The sequence below is a fragment of the Excalfactoria chinensis genome, chromosome 4 (genome assembly GCF_039878825.1).
Source record: "Excalfactoria chinensis isolate bCotChi1 chromosome 4, bCotChi1.hap2, whole genome shotgun sequence".
Taxonomy (NCBI): domain Eukaryota; kingdom Metazoa; phylum Chordata; class Aves; order Galliformes; family Phasianidae; genus Excalfactoria; species Excalfactoria chinensis.
The window spans coordinates 72211781-72233422 of record NC_092828.1 but is presented as its reverse complement, the minus strand read 5'-3'; the positions used below and the strand labels follow the sequence as shown (position 1 = coordinate 72233422).

The following is a 21642-nucleotide window of genomic DNA, read 5'->3' as shown; positions in this document are numbered from 1 at the left end:
TCTGAGTGTACAGCTCCCTTTGTCTGGCAAACAGTCAGCTGAGGTCTGAAGTGGGTACCCAACTGCTAACTCCGTTGGACTGAAAACCAGAACCGCTGAGACGCACAACTCAGGAACTCTGATGTCTTGGGAACTTTGAAGTCAGAAGGTCATTGCTAACAAAGCTGTACCCCACATTTGGTAACACAGTAAAAGTTCCCCTGACTTTTTTCTTGTCTTTGTAACTTCAGGTGGAATTCAGACTAACAACGTTTCATTGGTCCAAGTCTTTAAATCAGTTTTTGCACTCTGATGAAGCTTGATTTTACTTCTGAAGTACAAAACCAGATCTTTAAAACGCAGCAATGTAATGGCTGTGATGGTGGATCTCAGTGCACAGGAAATGCTGTGTGGAGAAGGCTGCTGTGGCTCAGAACTGTATGGACACGCAGCTTTCTTTTGAGTTGACTGGGAAGTTCTTACCTTTGGAAGTTTCTCCAAAGGCTGTGACCGTTTTCTGGTTAGCTCTGCAAACTAGATTGGATGATTGCAGATGGTCATCCTTTTTTTTACTTACATGCATGTTCAAGTAGATAACAAGTTTAATTTGGTTAACCTTAAAGGCCTAATCTGCTATTTGCAAGGTACATCTACCATCCTTTTCAATGTCCAGTCCAGTGGTTCACAATACAGATGAGTTTAGCTACAATGGTACATTAATTCAGTGATGTTTTTTGTTGTCGTTTTTTAATAACTTGATCCAAAGCCAATGAGGAAAACTGTATTAAAATGAACTTCAAGCTGTTTCTTCCTTTTGCACGTCGTGCTTCTCATCATCTTCTGGTGTTTCAGACACTGCTGCTTCATCAGCGCTAGGTTGTTCATTTGTCGCATTGCTTGGTAGAACTGTGGTTGCAGGTGTATTTTCTTCATTAGGTACCTGAGCGTACTCTGCATTGGATTGTTTCTGAGCCATTACTCTGCAGGAAGACAGGAGGAGGATTGTGATTTCATATATTGATGCACTGCCTACACTAAAGTCCTTTGAAAGAATGAATCTTTGTAGCTTTTCCATCTTAACCCATATTATTATTACTTAGCCCCCATATTATTATTACTCTTTCATGAGAGCACCAAAGAAACTATAGTATCACTGCTAAGGCTGACAGTTCCAATGGTCTGCACCACCAGTTGAAGTTATGTTACTGGAAAAAAATAATAAGTTTCTGGGTGTTTAACTGCCAGTTCATGAAAGGAGAATGAGAAACTGAATGCTGTTGGACAGGGTCTGAGAAAGGATAGCAAAACGTACTGGTTAATGTGAGCTTTCAGGGAAATTGCATACAGATCCGAGGTTCCATTGGGATGCATAAAAATAGGGTGCTATCAGGAAAGGGCTGTGAGGAGACTGACAGCTAGAAAAATATTTTTAGTAACAAATGAATTCCATTCACCTTATCAAAACAATGCAACTTTCAATATTTAGGTACAGTAGAACAGTAGATATTAGGTACAGTTAGAGTAGTAGATATTGGTGGATTAATTCAACGTAGTAAGATTGAGTAGAATCCAAGCACAAACCTATATGTTAAAGCAGCTTCAATTCGAAGCAGAAATGATGTACGTGTGTGTGCAACTGGCCTCTGGTCTTTGTTAGTAACAGTCCCCTCAGGCTCAGCTGTGTGTGTTTAGCATTTAACAACATGGGGCTAAATACAGCTTGTATAGCATATGAAATTATCTTTACCCTGAAGATTTGGCAGTTTAAGAGACAAATGAATGACCAAAGCACAGGAAAAATCAGCTCCAGGGCAAGATCAAAGTGGACATTCTGTGCTCCATTCTGTTCCTAAACCCTTGTTAAGTGTATTTAAGTATATCTTTAGAACATCTTCAGTATGTGTTCCATAGTCCATACTCATATCCATAGTCAGTTTGCTGAGGAAACCCTTAGTTGCTGTTCCTTTTATTTCATCCACCCACTATTAACAACCACCATTAACTTTTACTTACTGCAGAGACTAGCTACAGTTTTCCCCAGCGTTGTATTATTAACTTTTCTATAAATGTTTACAATATTTACGTTTTACTTTAGCTCTGGTTTATCAACAGTAAAATCAAGCAAACAAATGCTTACTGCATTTCATTACTTGATGACTTCTTTTTCTTCGCCTTCTTGGTTAAGACCCAGACAATAGCACAGATGATAACAGCTGCCAGAATTGCTCCAATTAATGCTCCGGCAACAATATTACCGTCAGAATCTGAGGGGAGGAGGAAGAAAATTTTAAAAAGATAAAGCACGATTACTCAAATTTTACAGCAAAATCCTGTAGAGATTTAGTGTGGGAGCCTAAAGCAGAAAGGAGGCGCTCGGTCTGCCAGGCTAAAGATTAAAATGTTTTCTGAGGAGACCAAAGATGCTCTAGGAAAGAGAGAGCTCTGCTTTTAGGACCTCCACTGCCTCTCTTCTTAGTAGTTAGCTCCCTCCCCACAGAAAACCCCGTATTTATGACTGGGTAAGGAAAGTATTGGGCTGTTAACCTTGTCAGTAGTTGGAAAGCCTTTGCTCTTCAGTCTTTTCAGACGAATTCTGAAATACAGGCTGCCTTTATCACTGTTGTTCAGCTGAGATACAAAATGCATGCTCTGATTGTTTATGAGCCCCAAAGACCGTCTGTCTCCAGTATACCTGCCAGCTCTGACTTGCTATTCTCATTTTATGGACCCCTGAATGATTGAGCACCCACTTTGTGGACATATCTCATGATTACCTATACAACATAAATTCACTAATTTAGTGTTATAGGTTACCTGAAAAATCTACACACAAATGTGGCTGACCACTGCTCTCAAATGTCCATGCAGTTTGTATGGCCAAAAATCTTCATTTTAAGGATGTCTATATACATCGTATAAGGGATTACTTTCACTTACGCATTGAAGTTAGGTCGAGCTCACAAGTACTGTTCCCCATGATGTTGCTGGCTATGCATCGGTAATGTCCTGTTTCAAAGGTAGTGAGATTGCCAATGTACAGAATGCCCGTGTCTGGATCCGTTACAGAAGAGAACAGGTACAGATTACCATTCATATACTCCAGAGGCAAATGATTATCTATAGCTGGTAGTTCTGAAAGCTATTAAGAGGTGAAAAATATTATTCCTTCCTTGATTCATTTCTTTAATAGTCTTTAAATCAAAAACTTACACCTTCCTTGAAAATTGCTACAGTAGATTCTGCAGGAGAGTATTAGAATGTGAGAAGTATGTTCCTACTGTGTAAATACATCTGTAATACTCTGTAAATAACATAATACTGTCAGTATGGTTTCCTAAATGAAAAGATAATGGGTACTGAAGACTTTTGGGATTGAGTTCTTGGCAACTGATCGACAGTTTCACTTATTTTGAATGTATGTTCATTCAGACTTTCAAGGGAAGGGAGACGTAATGGTATAAACCCTTTTTAACAATGTAACGTAGTGGTATAGACAACACTTCAGCGTGCCACGTTTTTCATTCAAAGAAATAGGAAAAAAGTAGAGAGCAAAAAAATTAGGTCTTTGTGACAGCTGTTGGCCAATTTGAGTAAGTAAAAATAGGAATTTGTGGTACTGAGCAACGGAAGAGAAGATATATTTCACTGCCCCGTGTGATGCAAAATGTGTGAAGCCCCAGCTGGTAGTATGAAACTCCTACTCTTGAACATGGTGTGGTAGTCCTGTAGTTACGTACTGAAGTGTTCAGTCACCGGCGTGAGGGTATTCTCATCTACTTTGTACCAGCGGTAGGTGGGCTGAGGCAATCCTTGGTCACACTTGCATAAGAGGTAGATTAGATGGCCTTTTTCAGGCGTTCCTTCTATTTTGCAGAAAGGCTTTGAGGGTTTGACTGTAAAATAATGAGAATGACACATGAGTATACAGCCAGGGCTGCAGTTTCCACATTGAGGCCTGTTCTTGTGCTGCTGCAATAAAGAATTAAATCTCAGTTACAGATTTCAAGCACAGGCTTGTTTATAGATCTAGCCAAGAGATCTATAAAGATTTGAGTAATACTAAGCATATGTAAATAGCTTAGGATTATTATCTAGTTTTCCTTTTACATGATAAGTAATGCTAAAATATTATGGAGGTGATGAAAAGTATGAACTGCTTATAATGAGTCAGCCACCATTCATCATGTATAATTTTCTGCCCACATCACATCATTTCCTGTAGGGCCACAGGAGCTTTTCCACTTAAAAGGAGAAGGTCAGGCCTGATTCTTCAGTGTCTTGTGGTTTGGAGAAAAGAAATTAACTACAGTTTTGTGGGGGGAAAAATTAAAATAAAATAAAAGATCTGTTTGGATGGCGTTTTCTCACTTGATACACAAAAGATGTACTTTTACTTAGAGCTATAATCTTTCATTTCCTACATCGGGATGTGCTGTTGTAGTTCTTTAGAGTGACGTAAGTGAAACTCTACTAGCAATGAACATGGTGAATTTTTATGTGCACAAATGAATTTTTATGTGAATAGCACCGTTTCTTAACTAATTGTTCTGAGATTTGCTCTTTGGGGAATTTTAGATGAAGATTAGTAATTGCACTTTGAAAATGCGACTGTCATGGGTTGGATTTACACGTGTCTTTGTCTTATCCATGGCAGATAGGTAAATGGCTTCCCAGTGAAGTTGTCACCTACAGCTAGAAGGGCTCTTTATTTTAATCAAGCAGTATCCCTTCTTTTCTGACATCAAAAATCTAGTGAAGTTGGGTAGTTCCATCTACCTGTTGAGGTAGCTTTTGGAGAGGATGAATATAAAGGCTGCTTGTGGGAGAATGAGATTTTACTGTAGGCCAAGTAAATTAATTATGAGTGGGATCAGGCGAGATTTGCTTTGTCCGGACGCTAGATGGCACCACAAGTTCTCTCTGTCTCCAAAGCCTTGGAGCAAAACTGCGTCAATACATAAATGAGCCCTTTTTTCTGCATCATGGGCCTTGTTTATCACTTCTCTGTTATTCCCCCTGCTGCTGCGCATTTTGTGCTTAAAAAAAAAGACTTTAAAAAGACAGGAAAATTACAACACAGCAGCACAGAAAAAAACTACTTACCCAGCACACTGACAATCACTGATTTTTGACTCTGTCCAGCACCATCCTGGGGGCTGAAGACTTCACAGGTGTATGAACCAGTGTCTGAAGGCTGCATGTTGGAGATCGTTATCGATGCGTTCCCTGGACTTGTTGCAGCTGTGATCCTGTCCTTAAACTCTCCATAGGAATAAGACTGTCCTTCTGAGTAATAGTAGATCTGTGGTACAAAACAAGCTGTTAGTTTAATGACATCTTACTGTCCCTTTGCTACTTGGTGCTTGTGGTTGATTTTTCATTGAGTAAAGCAAGGTGACCCCCTTCTCAGAGAAAGAGATGAAAACATGATACATTTGAATACATACTTCTAATGGTTTTTATGGAGCAAGCTTTTCAGGACAAGGTTTTTTTTGTCATGTAAATGGGCAATAGCTGATTTTCTGCTCATACGTAAGTCACAGATCGTATGTTTGCAGGAGCAAAGGTGAGATCATTGATCATCGTATGACAAAGCTGTAAAAATGCAATGTTATGCACAATTAATAGTTGTATTATTTGAAGCAGTGATCATTTGTGATATTATTAATTAGCAGCTTAGTAAAAGATTATGACAGGAATGGACCCATCATCGCAAAAAGTAGCTATAAAGCTTTCCAAATACAGAAGCTAGCGAACAGAAAACTGAAGTGCATCCACATAGCACAGGTCTAAGCAAACAAGATGCCTGATCTGTTTGCAGTAAACTTGAAAGCAATAAAAATGCATCAGAGCTACCATGCTGTCCTCCTTGTTTGTGTAATCGGGGTCGGAACCAGTGTCATGACCTTTCCTGTTGGGTTTTTTGAGTTTGTACCATAGATGGAAGTCAAGAATAACTGATGGCTTCAGTGCTTGAAGTGATACCTATATGAGATCAAGATTTTCCCCTCCTTTTAACCAGCAGGAAACAGTAGGCACGGTAAAGAAAAATGCCTCTAAGGAATGCTACTTTTCCTTCCTAACTATAATTTGCTGTTTAATGTTGACTGATTTCACAGACTTTAGTAGCATTAATTGTACTTAACAGCACTGTGGGAATAGAATCGGATTCGTAAGCTTGGAAGACCACATCTGTTGACTGGAAGGAGAGGTAGCGTTCCTTGTGGAAACTGATATTTTGAACCTTGGTCCTCAAGCCATAATACCTCATTTGCTCTGGAGTAAGTATAATAGTACTCAAAGAGTACATGCACCATCTCCTAATGAGTTTGCCTGTGAAACTAAGGTCTGAAAGAACATAGCTTGGAACTGTGGAATTGCATGTTTTCCAGATGTTAGTAGTAGTATGGTATATAAGGGATAGTTCTTGGGATAAGCAACATACTCCCCAGTGCACAGACTCCATTGTCGAGGCAAATTGGAGGGTTCAAGGACGCTCAGTCATTTTCTCACACTCGTAAGTGGTAATCACACAGAATTACAGCTTGGTACTAACGCAGATCTAACATTTGTCCTACTGACGATATTCCAAAATTGGCAATGTAAATGTATTTATTAAAGATGAATTGATGGTAGTTTATGATGGAAATACTTGGAAAATGCTTGTAGGAAGAAGCTTCACAAACTGGTGTAAAATATAATTCCCACTTCAGTGGTATCAAAGTTCTTAGCCAAAACTTCCTGCCTGTAGGGACATTGTAAATCCCTGGTCATGAAGTGTAGTTTGCTTTACAGATCAACTGATTGCATTTTGAATTCAGAATACTTACTCTTAATTCTATTTATCCACCCCAATACATTGTTGACTGAAATCTTTAAGCAATGTTATCTGGAAACCTTTATTAGCTTAAGGCAAGCTACACCCTAAAACTGCCAGAACATGGCTGGTGTATGCAATGATAAAGTTTTCAAATGAAGGTCAAAACCCAGACTGCATAGGACCAGCAGCCTCAGTACTACAGTTTGGCCCCGTCTCAAGTGCAGTTTTGTGCACTTTCCAACACGAGTTGATCTTTCCCAACCACAGAATTGCAAACACCAGGTACCATTGATTCAGGGCTCTGAATACCAAAGCTAAACTACTGTGTGCACTAACAAAATGTGGGAAAGCAGGGAGGAGTGATAAGAGTTCTAATGCTAACACGGCACAGACTAGGTTAGAAAGTTTGCAAACTTCTGGAGAGAATCTCCAGTTGCCATTTCTTGCATGCATGATCACTTTTAAAACTGTCATGCTTTGCCAATGTCTAATGCAAAACTGAAGTCTGGATGAACACCCTGCTATTTCAGAAAGAGGGGCAGTGTTCGAAATTAAGAGTTTGCTTTAAACAAATCACTCATCAGAAAATGGATCTACCTGTAATTTAAAAAAACTGTTGGCCACACTTCTCTCTTCCTGTTTATCCTAATACAGGTGGCGTATTATCCTAATACAGGTGGCAACCAAGTATTAAACGCCGCCTGGTTCATGAGTTTGAAATTACAAGAACTGTGACTTCTAATTTTAAGCTTCTGTTAAACTCCATAAATCTCAGTGTGCTGGATTTGCATCTCCTCTCATGCAATGATGTGATGTCCTTCTAGCAGGGTAAGGGAAAGACCTTCCATCAGCTTCACACTACCAGGAAACTAAGCTGTACAATAGCTTAAATTTTAAGTATTGTGTGACTTGTAGCAGTTTGAGAGGCAGGCCCACTATCTCATTTCATAGGGCTTTTCTATTGAAAAAGGGGCTAAATTCTCTTCAGTCTCCCTCACTGTGATTGGGATTTATTCACATAAATCAGTAAACAGTAACAGAAGCTGCCCGTTGTGTGCCAGCTCAGCTGCAGCACATCTTTCTGCTAACAGAACTGGCACTGTGAGCCTTAAACGCAGTCAGGGTATGCCAGTAAACAACACAGGAGCAAGTGCTGAGTGAGTGCGGTTTGCTTCATTTGAAGTCAGGGTGAATTACATATCTAAGCCCTTATATAATGTGCTGCAAAAATCATCCTGTGTGGTCTTTTTCTGAATGCATGCAGAGAAAATATTTTGTGTACACTGTTCAGTCTGAAGCAAATGTCAGCACAGCAGAGAATATTTGTTTTCCTCACGGGTTTAAACCAAATCTTTCTGTTTTAGGATTTTCTTAAACTATGAATATAAGTATAGTTGAACTTCATAAGGACATGCACTCAGTTCCCCTGCAGGCTCATGCCTATTCTCTATTCTTCTGCTTCTGTGTGATGCTTGTCTTAATAGCCCTGGAGTCTATTGCTTGAAGGAAGGTGGTAAACACCAAAAAGGCTGAGTAATGTTGTGATTAATTACTGAGTGTATATCTTGTCCCAGAGGTAAGATTGGATTGTGTACACAGGAAATTTCTTTTGAGAGGAACAGGCTTCAGTTAACTGGCTGTGAATGCGTAGCCCATTTCAAACAATACACGCAAAATGAGTATTTCAAAACCTTGTATCAAAAGTTTTTTACAGTGTTTAAAAGCTTATGTTTGTGCCTCTCAAAAAGCTGCAATAAAAAAACTCTTTAAAATGTATCTATTCTATTTCAGAAGTCAAAAACTTCTGTTGAAGATACAGAAGACTTTTGTTTTTCTTTCTTTTTCTTTTTAACAAGTGATGTTCCTTCTGAAATGCATCTCATCTGCACTTCATTCCATTTTACCTCAACTGATCCCAAAAAGTCTGTATGCAAAAAGTATCAGTATAGTCAATGATAGTCTTTTGCTGGAGACCTTTTTGGATTGGTTTAATAAGTGTGTTTAAAGTCCAGCATCTTGAATGTAATATGAATATATATATGAAGGAAATAATCGGTATTCTCTGAATAAAAAAGATCACTTTTTGTTCTTAAGCAATCATGAGCAGATCTAGTGAAGTTGATTTACCAGAGCAAAAACAATATCAAGGATGGAGCAATGGTTCTTACTTCTAATTACCAGCTAGCTTGCTCATGCAAGTTTTTATATAATGATGCCTTTTCACATTTCATGGGGGCAGCTGCCTGGGATGACTGATCGAATAACTGACCAAAACAAAGAAAGCCAAGATTATCACTCCTAAGGTTGTTGTCCCTAATAACTCCACAGTCTGGAACTCCAGTTTCTGTGGAGCAGCTGAGCAGTTGGGAAAGTCTCCTTGGTCTGACCAAGGATTGCAGTTTGTTCTGTATAACTTGTGGGCAAGGCTTTGCCTACCACCACTAGTGTCAGCAGCCATCCTGTCTGGATTTCTAAGGCAATGGCAGTTGCTTTGCATTTCTCTGATACATCCAGGAGGTGGATTCAGGCTCATAGACTTCCAAAGCAGTTGAACTGTTTGTGTATCTGTTTGGGGAATATGGATTACAAAAAGAACGGGGAAGTGGAAATGATACATGTTAGTGGGAAAGAAAATCATGGTAACATTCATGCTCTCCAGGTGCATAGTTTGTGTCCCAAATACAGAAAGATCTGGTGCATGGACTCGTACATTATTTTCTTTTACTTTAGCCTGAGCTGTGGGAAGGCTGTTTCCCTTCTTGTGTGATGGTGAAGAAAGTACTTGCCTAAAGAGGAAGCAACTGGCAATGCTGAGTTGCAGCTTTCCAAAAGCTGCCAGATGTTTGGCAGAGAACAAGGAACTCACCTACAGGTTTTCTTTATAGAACTCCCCTAGAACAATCCTGCTCCTTGGGGAGTGGAGATGTGTGAAAAATCAGGCAGTAAATTAGGAAAAATCTTGCCTCCATCTGCTTCCTCTCTCTTCTTAGGGCTGGACAAACAGGTGCTAGAATACTGCATGTCTTTCAAATAACTTTGGATGGACTAATTCACAATTTCCAGTGCAATATTCCTCCCGCCTTCCCATCTGCTAGTGCCCTCACATCACACTGCTGTTTTGGCTAGTACATCTGGATGTCAAATTTGTAAAAAGAGGTGCTTCTGAAGATGCATTACAAAATGTCCCACTTAATCCCCACAGTAACCTTGATTTCCTGACTGTGAAGCAGTCGGAGGACATGATGTCCATCTTAATACCCCCAGCCCCTTCTTGCTTTCTCCCATCAGCCAGATACAAAGCTGTACCATCCTGCCTAATGGCAGCTTCCTTCACCTGATGTATTCAGCATCTCATTCTGTTTCACAGTCCTTGCCTGGAGAGCTGTGAAGCTCAGGCATTCACAAGCATTCAGGCCCTATCACTATGTTGTATCATTTTCTGTTTGGAGGTTTCTCAAGCTACCATAAAAAGAACTGTTGAACCCTTTCTTACCAATAAATGCAGAGGGAAATATTAATGACTTTACCAGTGAGATACCATCATCTTCCTGAATTCTGTGTACAGACAGAATTTATAAAATAACAGCAAGGGAAAAAAATGTGTTCAGCACTCCCTCGAGCATCTTACCATCTAATTAGAGAGCAAACGCTGCACACTCAAAGTGTTAATTAAAGCCCAAGGCTCAGATTCTGAACTTGCCAGATAAGAAAGCAAATCCCCACGTACGTACAATGGTTTCTTTGACATATGTCATGTGACTAAGTCTGGCCCCAAACGCCTTTTCTCATCCACAGCTTCTTTTTACATATTTGTATTGAAAGTGATATTGCAGTTCTGCAGCAGAGATATTCTGCCCTATATTACCGGGAGTTTTGCATGAGTAATTAAGGATGACTGGATGCCTCATCACAGTTGCACATTGGTAGAAGAGTAAAGGAATGAAGTCAGAAGCCTTTATAGAATTAATCATTGAGCAGCTTGAATTGGCACAAAATACTCTTGGGGATCATCTCTTTCATGTTCCCACAGTATCATTATTGTGGCTGAACTATTAGTGAGAAATTCCTACAGTGTATCAAGTGCAAACATGCATTCTTAGTGCATTTGGTGTAACTGCTCTTCAGCAGTTATTAAGACCTCAGTTTACTTTGGGAGGACCCTGTGAGACAGGAATCCCACTCAGTCAAAGGATTTGGAATGGATTAAGGCTGAGAGATGGCCACCAGTGGCTGGGATGGAGCCACATCAGCAGGCAGCTTCATGTTCCTCTCCGTACATTATTTTTCATGATGTTACTTTCTAGAAAGGGGATCTGGGATGAATGTTTATTTTTGCTGTGTAAATATCTAGCTCCAAATTTGGGCTATGCAGACTTGCTCACATTCAACCCAGCCACTCCTGGTGTGTGGACATGCCATTAAGGTGCGCTTTGGATAGAATATTCCTGAAGGATCCTGTACAAATTCAGCCACCTAAAATAGCTGGAGGGAAAAGAATCCAAAAAATTTCTGATAGAGGAAAATGCAATAAAACATAGCGTGAGTTAGGAATTCGGAATGATATGTCTGATTCAACTCATCTCATTTGTGCCGCTTTTTGGATTTAAATTGAGAGCATGATTACAAGTTTTTATAGCAGTGTTAATGTAGCAGAAGCTGTTTAGGTATATATATTTTTTTCTTAAGATTGTGGGGATTTTTTTCTTACCTTGTATCTCCAGCTACATCTTCCCCGCACATCTGTCACATACACCATCTTTTGACATTGACTGATTGATTTTTCATCCATACTCAGAATGCCATGACATGGGGAAGGCTGTATTTGAGCAAAAATGGGCTGGTCTGAGAGTTAAATGAGACTGTAAGCGTTCCCCCAAAGCGTAAGCACCTGGTTTCTGCACAGCCCCCAGAAGGCAGTGCTGCCACTGACAAGGGCAGGGTGCCCTCAGTAGCAGATTGGGCTGCAACATCATCCTGTTTCTGAGTTTTACCTAAAACTGGGCAAACGGAGTCTAATATTTGCTCCAAACAAATGGGTTGCAACCTGATCATCTTCCACTTGTTTCCACTTTCCGTGTTGTTGTGTTGCCTGCTTCAGAGGATCAGTTCATTCACCCCAGCACCAGGGAGAACCGCAGGCAGGCACAGTGATCCCAGTGACATGGAGGGAACTGCTCTGAGACTGACACTGACAAGGGGTCTTTGTTCCCCTTTCCACAATTAAATGAATCTGTGCCTCTCACAAATAACAGTTTCATTTATTTTACTCCTCTAGTGAACTTAACGTTTCCATCAGTACTTCGGTAGTGGGCATAGCTTGGGCAGCCACATATCTGTGATAATTCCACTTTGACTGTGGGTGGCCTGGGCTGGAGGTTCAAGGTGTGAGCAGGTTGGGTTCAGGAGTTATATTTAGGTTTGCAAGGCTGCAGCCTCGCCTTTACAAAGTCAACAGAAGTCTCAGTCTTTCAAACATTTATTTAGCTGCTTTACACCGAGGCCAGCTGAATGACTCAGAGCATAACATGAAACGCAGGAGCTGAGACCCTATCGCAGGAAGCAGGCCAGGCTGTGGCATACGCTGTTACCCTGGGTGAGCAAAACAAGGAGCTTTTGCTTCAGGTTGTCCATAGGTCAGGTAGGGAGAGTTCAGTGTTTGGAAAGCTCAAGAGCCTTGGCTGGATATTCTTAGTTAAAAATTAAATTCATTATTAAAAAGACATATTGCTAAGGTGTAAATGGCAAGAGAAAGAAGTTACAAATACACGTGGCATCCTATTTTCCATTAGTTGATATTTACATTATTTAGTTTCTTCACTGGAGAAACTTCTCAGCAGAATGAGGCTCCGGTGAACAAAAAGAGTTCTATTCACACACTAAATATAGCTGCACTGTCTTAAAACCAGCACAGTGAACACCTGCTATTCCCCTGCTTGCTTCCTCCCTTCTCATCATACCGTCTGTTTGCGGTATCTCATCCTCTCACGTGTAACTGCCTGGGCTTTTAGCTGCTGAGCACCTGTGCCAGCATAAGGTAAGGTGGGCAAAGGGAGCAGGATGTGCAGACACCACAACAAACAGCAAAGCACACCAGCCAGCTTTGTAGAGCAAGTGCTGGGAAGCACCAGGTCTGTGAACTAATGAGAAGCATTGCCTTTTGTTCAACAAGGTGATATCTGCTGCTGAATACTCTCTTGCATTCAATTAACACTGGCACCAGTCCTAACACCGATCTTGTTCATCTCATTCAAGGTAGAACTGTACTTGAGTTTACATATCTCAGCATGCTGCAAAATCTATAACTTGGCAGTGCTAAGTACTACCATTCCTTTTAAAAGGATACCCATGGACCTGGTACATACTGTGTCCTAAAATCAAAGGCTCTAAGGCTCACCTTCATTGACGTTACAAGCCAAAAGTGTCTAAATGACATAAATTTGCCTTAATCCTAGTATTCATCAGACTTTGTTCTATTATGTGCTGCCTCTGTAGAGAGAAATAGTCATATTCCCGATTATGTAAATAAGCATTATTTAAAGGAATGAAGATTTCTTTTCCTTGTATGTCTTATGAAAAATGCCTCTCCCCCATTAATTCTGTTGATACCAGTCATGTGAATAATGGAGTCATCGGGACAGCTAACGTTTAGTAGGATGTTGGGAATATTTAGAATCGTAGGAGGTGGGTTGAGGAGTATTTTCTGTCAGTTTTTGTTGTTGTTGTTTGAGAATTTGCAAGTTTCCTGTCTTTAAAATATTTGGCAGAAATTCTCATCTGTAAGCAAAGGAAATGTTGTCCATTCTTGGTGAAAAATGGCAAATTTCTAATGCAAGCAGAATCTCCTCCTTTCTGAGGAGAAAATGGATGCTGTTTGTAAGGAAGTGTTTATTTATTGCTGACATTTTAGGATAAGCTTAATTATTATTACAACCCGACTTAAAAATGCAAGCTACTATTCTGGCAATTAGTAAACTACAGTGCCAGCATGTTTCTGTCAGCACATCAGTATACTGAATGTATTTTTACCTTGCATTTTAGTATTCATTAAACAATGTAAGGCAAAGCTGGCAATCTCTCCTATTGTCGTGCATGTATTTCCTGTTTGAAACAAACCATGAAGTTTAACTTCAGCAGCATACTAAGCAGCCGGGGCAAAACCAGGTTTGTATAAACAGGGATTATCTTTTAATTTCCCTAACTGGGTATACTCCGCAAGCAGTCACAATACTTTCTTACCAGTGTTTGTATTAACTTGATGAATTTCCTTGTGAATAAGTTCCAAATGCAAAGGAATTACCACGTTCTTGTAGAAAGATAGAAAACCAAAGGGCTGAGCAGGTTGCTCAAAGCATTGTGAAGGGAGCAGCACCCCAGTCCTGTGGCTCTGCACACACCTGCACCCTTCAGGCACACCAGCAGGCCCTGGGCCACAAGGGGCTTTCTGGGTGCCTTGCTGAGTTGAGAATGGGCACTGCAGGTAATGGATGGTTTGCCTCTGACTTCCTGGAGAATGGGGTTAGCCACTAACCCATTGCCTTTTCAGGTTGGACTAACCTCACTGAACAAAAATGCAGATCGTCCATTACCAGTGCGCATGCACTGCATTGCGAAAGTGAACTTACCATGAAATTCATTTCAAACAGGGAGAAAAACAGATGTTGTTTTTTCCCAATAGTGATTCTTAGGCCCTTATAGGCAAGCTTTTCCACTGACTTCAGTGGGAGCTGCTAAAACTGGGATCGAGTACTGCAGAGAGTGACCCACAAGGTTTCCCCAAGAGCAGCCTCACATCGGATAATTCTTGTTGAGCGTTTTCTGAACCACCCACAGTATTTTATGATTACATTCCTCAGGGGATATTTTCTCATTGTTGGCCATAGTTTACAAGTAGTTTTCCCCTCCTGGGTCTCTTGACGCAGTCTTTTACGCTCCCTCTGAAATACTTTGAGCTACAGAGTGCTCTTATATATACATATATATGGCATACTGCAGGAAGGTAAGCAGTTGTCTTATATTAAATTGCTGTTGCTGTTCAGTACCGTGCATTCTGCAAATTACATACAGACTTATTCTGCTGTGATTGATAAACTAAATAGGTCTAACTGTCAGTGGTGGCAAATCTTCTAACATAATATTATTAAGAAACTATTAAGCATAACAGGAATATCATCAGTGTGGACTGTGTCAGTCTTCTAAGTCAACTTTATATCAACTCTCAGGCCTTAATATCAAACAGAACTGAAATTTAGTAAGACAGTGTTAGCAATAAGATGAGTGCAGTGAGAGAGAAAAAGAACAAATTGGCTAAAATGCACAAGCCTGACACAAAAGCATAGGGAAAGTCACAGTCTTCAAGTAGCAGTAGTGCTTCTATAGGCATTTCTGCCTATAAGGGAAACTCACTGAGAGCTCAGCACCTTACTAGGTCAGCTAAGGGTAACTCAGAGCCTGCATGTCATGTTGTGAGTGAGATTCATGGATTCATTTCCCAATAGAACATTTGGATTTAGTCATAGCTCTTGAACTCCGGGCACTGTTGTGGCGTATAGGAAGTCACACACCCCATCACTGGTTCCTTCCAGGCAGACCAGGCTGCTTTACAAGGCCTTCCCAGCCACATGGGAGGCTTGAGCAGTGGTTTAAGCACAGACATGTCTAGTTCACAGTGAGCCTCACTGTTCTGGTGCTGTCTCCATGCTGACACTTCCTCCTACCATGCTGGAGCAGAGCACTTCTCAGCATTGCTGCCTCTCAGTGCCTCAGGCAGTGCAGGAGCTTTTGATCCATGTTTGTTCTGCTACCACAGTGATCCTTGTGGGATGCTGCAGAACACTAACACAAGCTTGATGTGGTAGATTTCCTGCTAGCACAAATTCCTGTGGAATCCTGCCAAGCTCTGACCGCTCGCTTTGCACAAATAGTCTGTTGTTTGGCACCACTCCATGCAGAGCTGCCTGGCAGTGGCAGTGTTGGCTGAGCTGGGAGCTTGTGTCTGACCCTTGGTTGAAGAACACATTGTCATAGGCAAGGGCGTCTCATTAGGAAAACAGCCCTCACAATAGAAGGAAATGTCTGCCAGATAAAAGAGAGCTGGCCCAATGCAGGAGTGCTTCTGTGATTGTTAGACACCTGGACTTGGCTCCCCATCATGCTGCCTGTGTGGCTTGGAGCAAAGCATTCAACATTTGAGTCCCTGTGGCACCTGCTCATAAGTTGCAGCAGGAGCTCAAGCAGCCAGTAGGAGCTGGGAGTCTAGGTTGACTTGGTGCACCGCTCCTAAATTTCACTGCAGCTCAATCTTAAGTGCAAGAGCACAGATGTCACCTGCCTCCTGGGACTTCACTGAAGGTAACAGCACAAGATGTAATATTTTTAAAGAACTTTATATTAGTAATAAATAATATCTTACGGTGTGCAGTTGGCTCTCTTTGGCGCTGTAAAAGCTCCACTGGATGAAGAAGTTTCCCAGCGGCTGAGAACTCGTGTATGTGCAGAGGAGGGTTGCATTCCCGCCGGTCTTGACGTTCACTGTCTTCTCAGGAACGGTCACCACAACTCCGCAGACATGACCTGTAGGCAGCGAGCACGTGAGCAGAGCAGTGGGGCAGCCTGGGCACTGCGTGGAGGGCCCTGCTCTGCCAAAGGAACCTGGAGGTGTTTGTCACTCTGCTTTTAGTACAGCTCCCCTTGGGCTTGCTGGGCATATTTTAGTGATAGCAAGCCTCTTTTTACCAAATATTGTTCTGGCAAAGCATACAGCAGGCTTGCTCCCATCTACACAGACTTGTCTTCTCACTGGCAGCCTCCCTGCACTCAGCGCTCTCCTGAACCTGATGCTCTCATTCACAGCTGTCCTTAGGCCTCCTGCACACCTTTCTTGCCTTCTTTCTTTGCAGCTATTCCTCAGATATCTGATCTTTATCCATAGCTCACCATCTGCTACCTTCTTCTTGTATTCTTACATTGACTCTGACTCAGTGGCACTGTTGGGTTCCCCCAGGCTGGAGCCCAGCAACTTTCCTCTATTTTCCTTTTGCTATTTCCTTTGAATCGTAGAATCATTAAAGACCACAAAGATCATCTTGTCCAACCAGCAAGCCATCCTCGCATGTCCACTAACCACATCCCTCAGTGCCACATCAATCCTTTTCTTGATCACCTTCAGAGATGGTGACTCTGCCACCTCCCTGGGCAGCCTGTTCCAGCGAATCACCACCACTTCTTTCTGAGAAAGTTTTTCCTAATATCTAACCTAAACCTCTCCTGGTGTAAATTAAGGCCATTATATGTTGTCCTATTACTGTTGCCAAGGATAATAGGCCTACCTCCACCTCACCACAACCTTCGTTGATTTTGTTTAGGTTTCTTATGGCTTCCTTGCAGAAGCTCTTTGTTTTCCAGTATCTTCACACTGCAAGTTTAAAACTGAGCTTTTTTTGCAAATGATTTTATCATGTGAGTTGTGAGAAATTCTCTGGCAACCCGATCAACCCTTTCTGTTGCGCTCTAAACAGAAAAGGACCAAACATAATTGATGAACTCTCTTCTGTAATGTTCTCATCAGTCTTGGCTACAGAGCTGTGTTAATGACAGGAACTGAGTGATGTTCTACAGTATTTATCTGTTTCTGTTCTCTGCTCAAGTTACTAGAAATGGTGACATATGGCAGCAAAGCTAGAGCCGCCAGTTAAAATTAAAGTCTGAATGGTAGGTCTTTGCTAGATGGCTGAGTTCAGTTTTAGAGCTACTGTCTAGAGATTCTGAAGAATATGTTCTAGACATGGTGGAAAATATATGTCTGGTGCTTTCCTTGGTACAATGGGCAAGGTGAGAAATTCACGCTGGCTAATTTTTGTGCAGGCATATTGCATTTGCCAGTGGTAAAGGCAAAACATAATAATCCTCTCTTAATGGAATATCTGTGCGTTTTATGTAAGGATGCTGCTTCTGAGAGTTTAAGCAGAACCTTCAGCAGCATCAGAAGAACATTTTACTGAAATTATCACCCATATGAGAAAAAACATAGTGTAAGAAAGGAGTTTTTTTTGTTTTGGTCTGGTTTGGTTTGGTTTCCATTTTAAAGCATGTAAATATCGCAGATTCATCAGCTCCTGCAATATGCAAGCCTATCTCAACCTAGAGTCTAAACTCTTCGGGTCTGATTTCCTTGTTTGCTGGATCAAGTGTTAAAAGCTCACTGGAAAGAAGTCAGTAATCTACTTTCAGTGGCAGTGGTGCCTAGGAGGAAAAGTAACAGGCTCAGACTGCAGTGATATTTACAGTATGTACGAAGACAGCCTCACAGGAGTGGTTGCAGACTGATTTAAATCAGAGTGGGTCCCAGTGCTATCTACAAGTCCTTCTAGTCCTGTAAGTTCGCAATAGCTTAATCCTTACTGTAATCTAATATGAAAGCCATGTGGCATTATCTTAGGGTCTCAGCTCATTGATCTTGGCTTTAACAATTACAGTTGGATGGAAGATAGTGGTTTCTTACCACAATAATACTTGCAGGTAATAATACTTGCATTTATTTGCTGTTCTTCATTGTAAAAAAACTGTTGTCTTTCTACATGATGGCATTCTACTGAAAACATCCATTTTCCAGTCATCTGCCCTTACTGTTCTGTTTCTGGAATCGAGAGTGCTACAGAGACTGGATATTTTCCAGGACAAGTTAACAGAAGTGACTCTTTCCTTGAGTGATTCCATCTTCCATAAAGCTGCATGTTTTGAATTAACACATACAGCTTGCTTAGTTCTAGTAAACAAATAAGGCCAAAACCAATGAAACTTTCTTTGTCCAGCAAAGTTGTTAACCCTGTTACTAAATCTAAGATGGTGCTTTTGACTGAAAATGGAGCAAACTGGACATGCCCAGCCTGTTCTACGTTGCGGAAGTTAAAGAGAACTTGTGTTTAATCCACTATTTCAAACTTATAATCCCATTTCATACATACAGGCCTTTTGACTGCAATGAAAAAAGGGTGTGAGTAAGAAGTTAAACATTTCAAAAAGCTAGTGAGAGCAGGGCATAACTTACTGTTAAAAATAGTGTCTTTTACTCAATATTACTGTGAGAGCATTTCCTTGTTACAGAAAAGTGACTGCAATTAATTGACAATCACATTGCAGACCCCTGCAGTTCTTAATGTTAACAAAGCAAATACCAGATTGCTGATCTTCTCCTGACTGCCACGGAAACCCTCAGTCAGTGATTTCCCTTGCTACAGCCACACTGTTAGTCTTAAATCCAAACCCTTGAAATTAGACCACATTGTCTGGAAAAGTATTTGTACCAGTGCTGAATTTCTCTTCATTTCTAAGGCAAAAATCGGTGGGGCTTGTATGTGAGCACCATGAGCAACCATTTAAAATATTTATTCAGCTTCCAAATAGATAATTCCATCTTGAAAAGAAAATGTGGACACTAACTTCCAATTTTTTTGTGTGTGAAATTGTAGACTGTTCCTCTCCATAGAGCATTAGATTTAAAATGTCCACCTCTGTATATATTAAAAATAGAGCTTAGCCCAATTCGTTGTCTTTGAAGCAGTAATAAAATATTATCTTTAGCGTCCCATATAATTCCTAGATTCCACCACGTATTACATCCTCACTTAACTTCATGGAATTCCAAAGGACTACTTGCATGCTTAAGTTAAGCATCACCTGAAAAGTTTTAAATAGGGTGGATGCAAGTCATCATTTCCCAGTACATTATGAAGGGGAGACAAAAGCCAAATGTGAGAAAGTTAACCGCGAAGGACCCTAGTGCTGTGTACAACCCTTTTGCCTCTTCTCAGCTCTAAAGCAAAGCATTAGTTTACCAAAGCTAAAATTCTGTTCTTGAGCAAAAAAATTATTACCAGTTAGGGGTCAGCCTGCTGATCTCCACAAAATGGCATGTCAATGTAGCCATGATTTTCATTCCACCTAGAAATAAGTCCCGAATGTTCTCCTAGTTTGCCAGTCAGAGTCACCTGCTGTCTTTTTGCAGCAAGTTCTTTTACTTCGGTGTTATTTCAATCAGTTTGTTATTCTTACCTGCAAGGGTGGCTAGAATTGGAAATATCTTCAGCATCGTTGGAAACATCTTCTTGACGTTTGGAGAGAAAAGAGACCAGATGCAGCTTCTGGCTTCGACTAAACCTCATCTGTGTGGGGTTTCTTTTTTTTTTTTCAAGTGGCTTTTTGTTCTTCTTATCAGCCATGTATCAGCACGTCAGCAAGCTTTTTCATTCTCCTTTATCGCGTGTATGCCTTTCTCCGACTAGTGGTGTGATTGTTCAGTTGAAACCACTTTGTGAGGCGAAAGCAAATGAGTGTTTTGTTAATAATAAACCTTCGAATCCGAGAAGCCCCGATGTTCCCACCTGCACCTACTATTCCAGCAGTATTTGCCCTCGTAAGTACTCCCACTGAGCAGAACAAAAGAATTACATCTGATTACCAGCATTACCAGTGGTCAGTCTGATTACCAGCATTGGAGTCATGCCTTGTGTGAGTATGGAATAATCCTTATTTCCTGTTAGTTCTATCACATATTTTTGTCAAATGGGCATTTGAAGCCAATACTTTGTTAGTACATTTCTATTTTTAGAAGTATTTCTCATACGGTTTCATACAGAATGACTACACTGGAGTTACGGCTGCCTTGAAATTTCTGTACTGAACTCACCAAAAAGATCACACACCAAAATAAAGGTAAAGCAAAACACAGTTTACCATCTAAACAGGTGATGCAGTCAGTTTCATCTGGTTTTAATCCTTGAAGCTGGATGCTACTAATACAAATGACAAAGTAAATATATTGATTTTTATTTAAATCTTAGTATTTGATATATGTAGTGAAAAAGCGGTGGATGAAGGTTAGAAATCATTACAATAACTTACAGCAGATTAGTTTGCCCTTGGTGCTTGCAGAATACCTTATCCAGTTCTCTGAAGCTCATGAGGAATACAGGGTGCTCAGGTGTTTGGATAAGGCAGCTCTGCTTTCATTCATTCCATCTCATTTGATTGAAGCTGATTCAAAGCCTAGTACTGAGATGGGAGTAGCTGATTGTACATGTGCAGCCATGTGATAGTAGCTGAAGACATAACAGAGGGCAGCATTGCCTTTTAGATTTATTCCTATACCTGTATGACCAAGACAATGAAAATGGCCTGAGACTTATTTGTGTGCTTGGTGAAAACATGGGCCAACCTTTCTATGGCAGGGACCGTGATGCAGAAGGGAATGCCCCTTTGACATGTGGGGCTCAGGCTCTGAATGTGTCCAGTGGAATGGTTGGGTATTTCTGTGCTCACCTCAGGCTTATGGAATTAGGTGAATTTTATTCTTCCTGGCATTTCTGTGGATGGCAGATCCCTAAATAACTCTGTGTGTAGATGTCAGCGTTTGATTGTACTTTATACAAACCATCTCAAAAAGTTTAATAGAAGATGCCTTTTCCTTAGTTCTAATTGTAAGTATTTCTCATAGTTTCCCCACTGGATAGGCCAGTGCATGCCAGTTAGTGACAAGGATAGGACTTGGAATAGATTCATGTCCTACCATGGATGCACAGGAGATACGGCATCTAGACAGGAGTGTGTAAATTCAAAGCCTGAGTATCAAATTCAGGTTTCTTCCAAATGCGAACAGTGTTTAGATTGATCTTCTGTAAGGAACTATGAAGGGATCCCAAAGGCAGTTCACACTGGGTTATCCAGCATCAGGCTGAAATGGGAACCGCTGCTGTCTTCTATGCAGCGAGCCACAGAAACTGGCTGTGAGTGTGGCCACATTGCAGCAACAGCCTGTGGCAACTCTGTAGTATGCACGAGCTCTCACTGAA

General features: G+C 40.9%; 1 protein-coding gene across 1 annotated transcript; it reads right to left on the bottom strand.

Moving 5' to 3' along the window:
- Positions 1–775: 775 nt before the first annotated feature.
- VSIG1 (V-set and immunoglobulin domain containing 1) lies at positions 776–19895 on the bottom strand. The gene is made up of 8 exons (XM_072336178.1): positions 19847–19895; positions 16209–16369; positions 11508–11615; positions 5083–5281; positions 3717–3872; positions 2917–3036; positions 2117–2243; positions 776–959 (listed from the first exon to the last, which is right to left on the bottom strand). Exons 1-8 carry the CDS (start codon positions 19893–19895, stop codon positions 776–778), a joined length of 1104 nt encoding a protein of 367 aa, XP_072192279.1.
- Positions 19896–21642: the final 1747 nt, after the last annotated feature.

Bases quoted from the DNA above. Each gene is read 5' to 3' on its own strand.
- VSIG1 (XM_072336178.1), bottom strand. From the start codon at position 19,895: ATGTTTCCAACGATGCTGAAGATATTTCCAATTCTAGCCACCCTTGCA. The intron at 16,370-19,846 runs GTAAGAATAACA...CGCTGCCTACAG, and splicing joins AATTCTAGCCACCCTTGCAG to GTCATGTCTGCGGAGTTGTG. The intron at 960-2,116 runs GTAAGCATTTGT...GTCTTCCTGCAG, and splicing joins TCATCAAGTAATGAAATGCA to AGTAATGGCTCAGAAACAAT.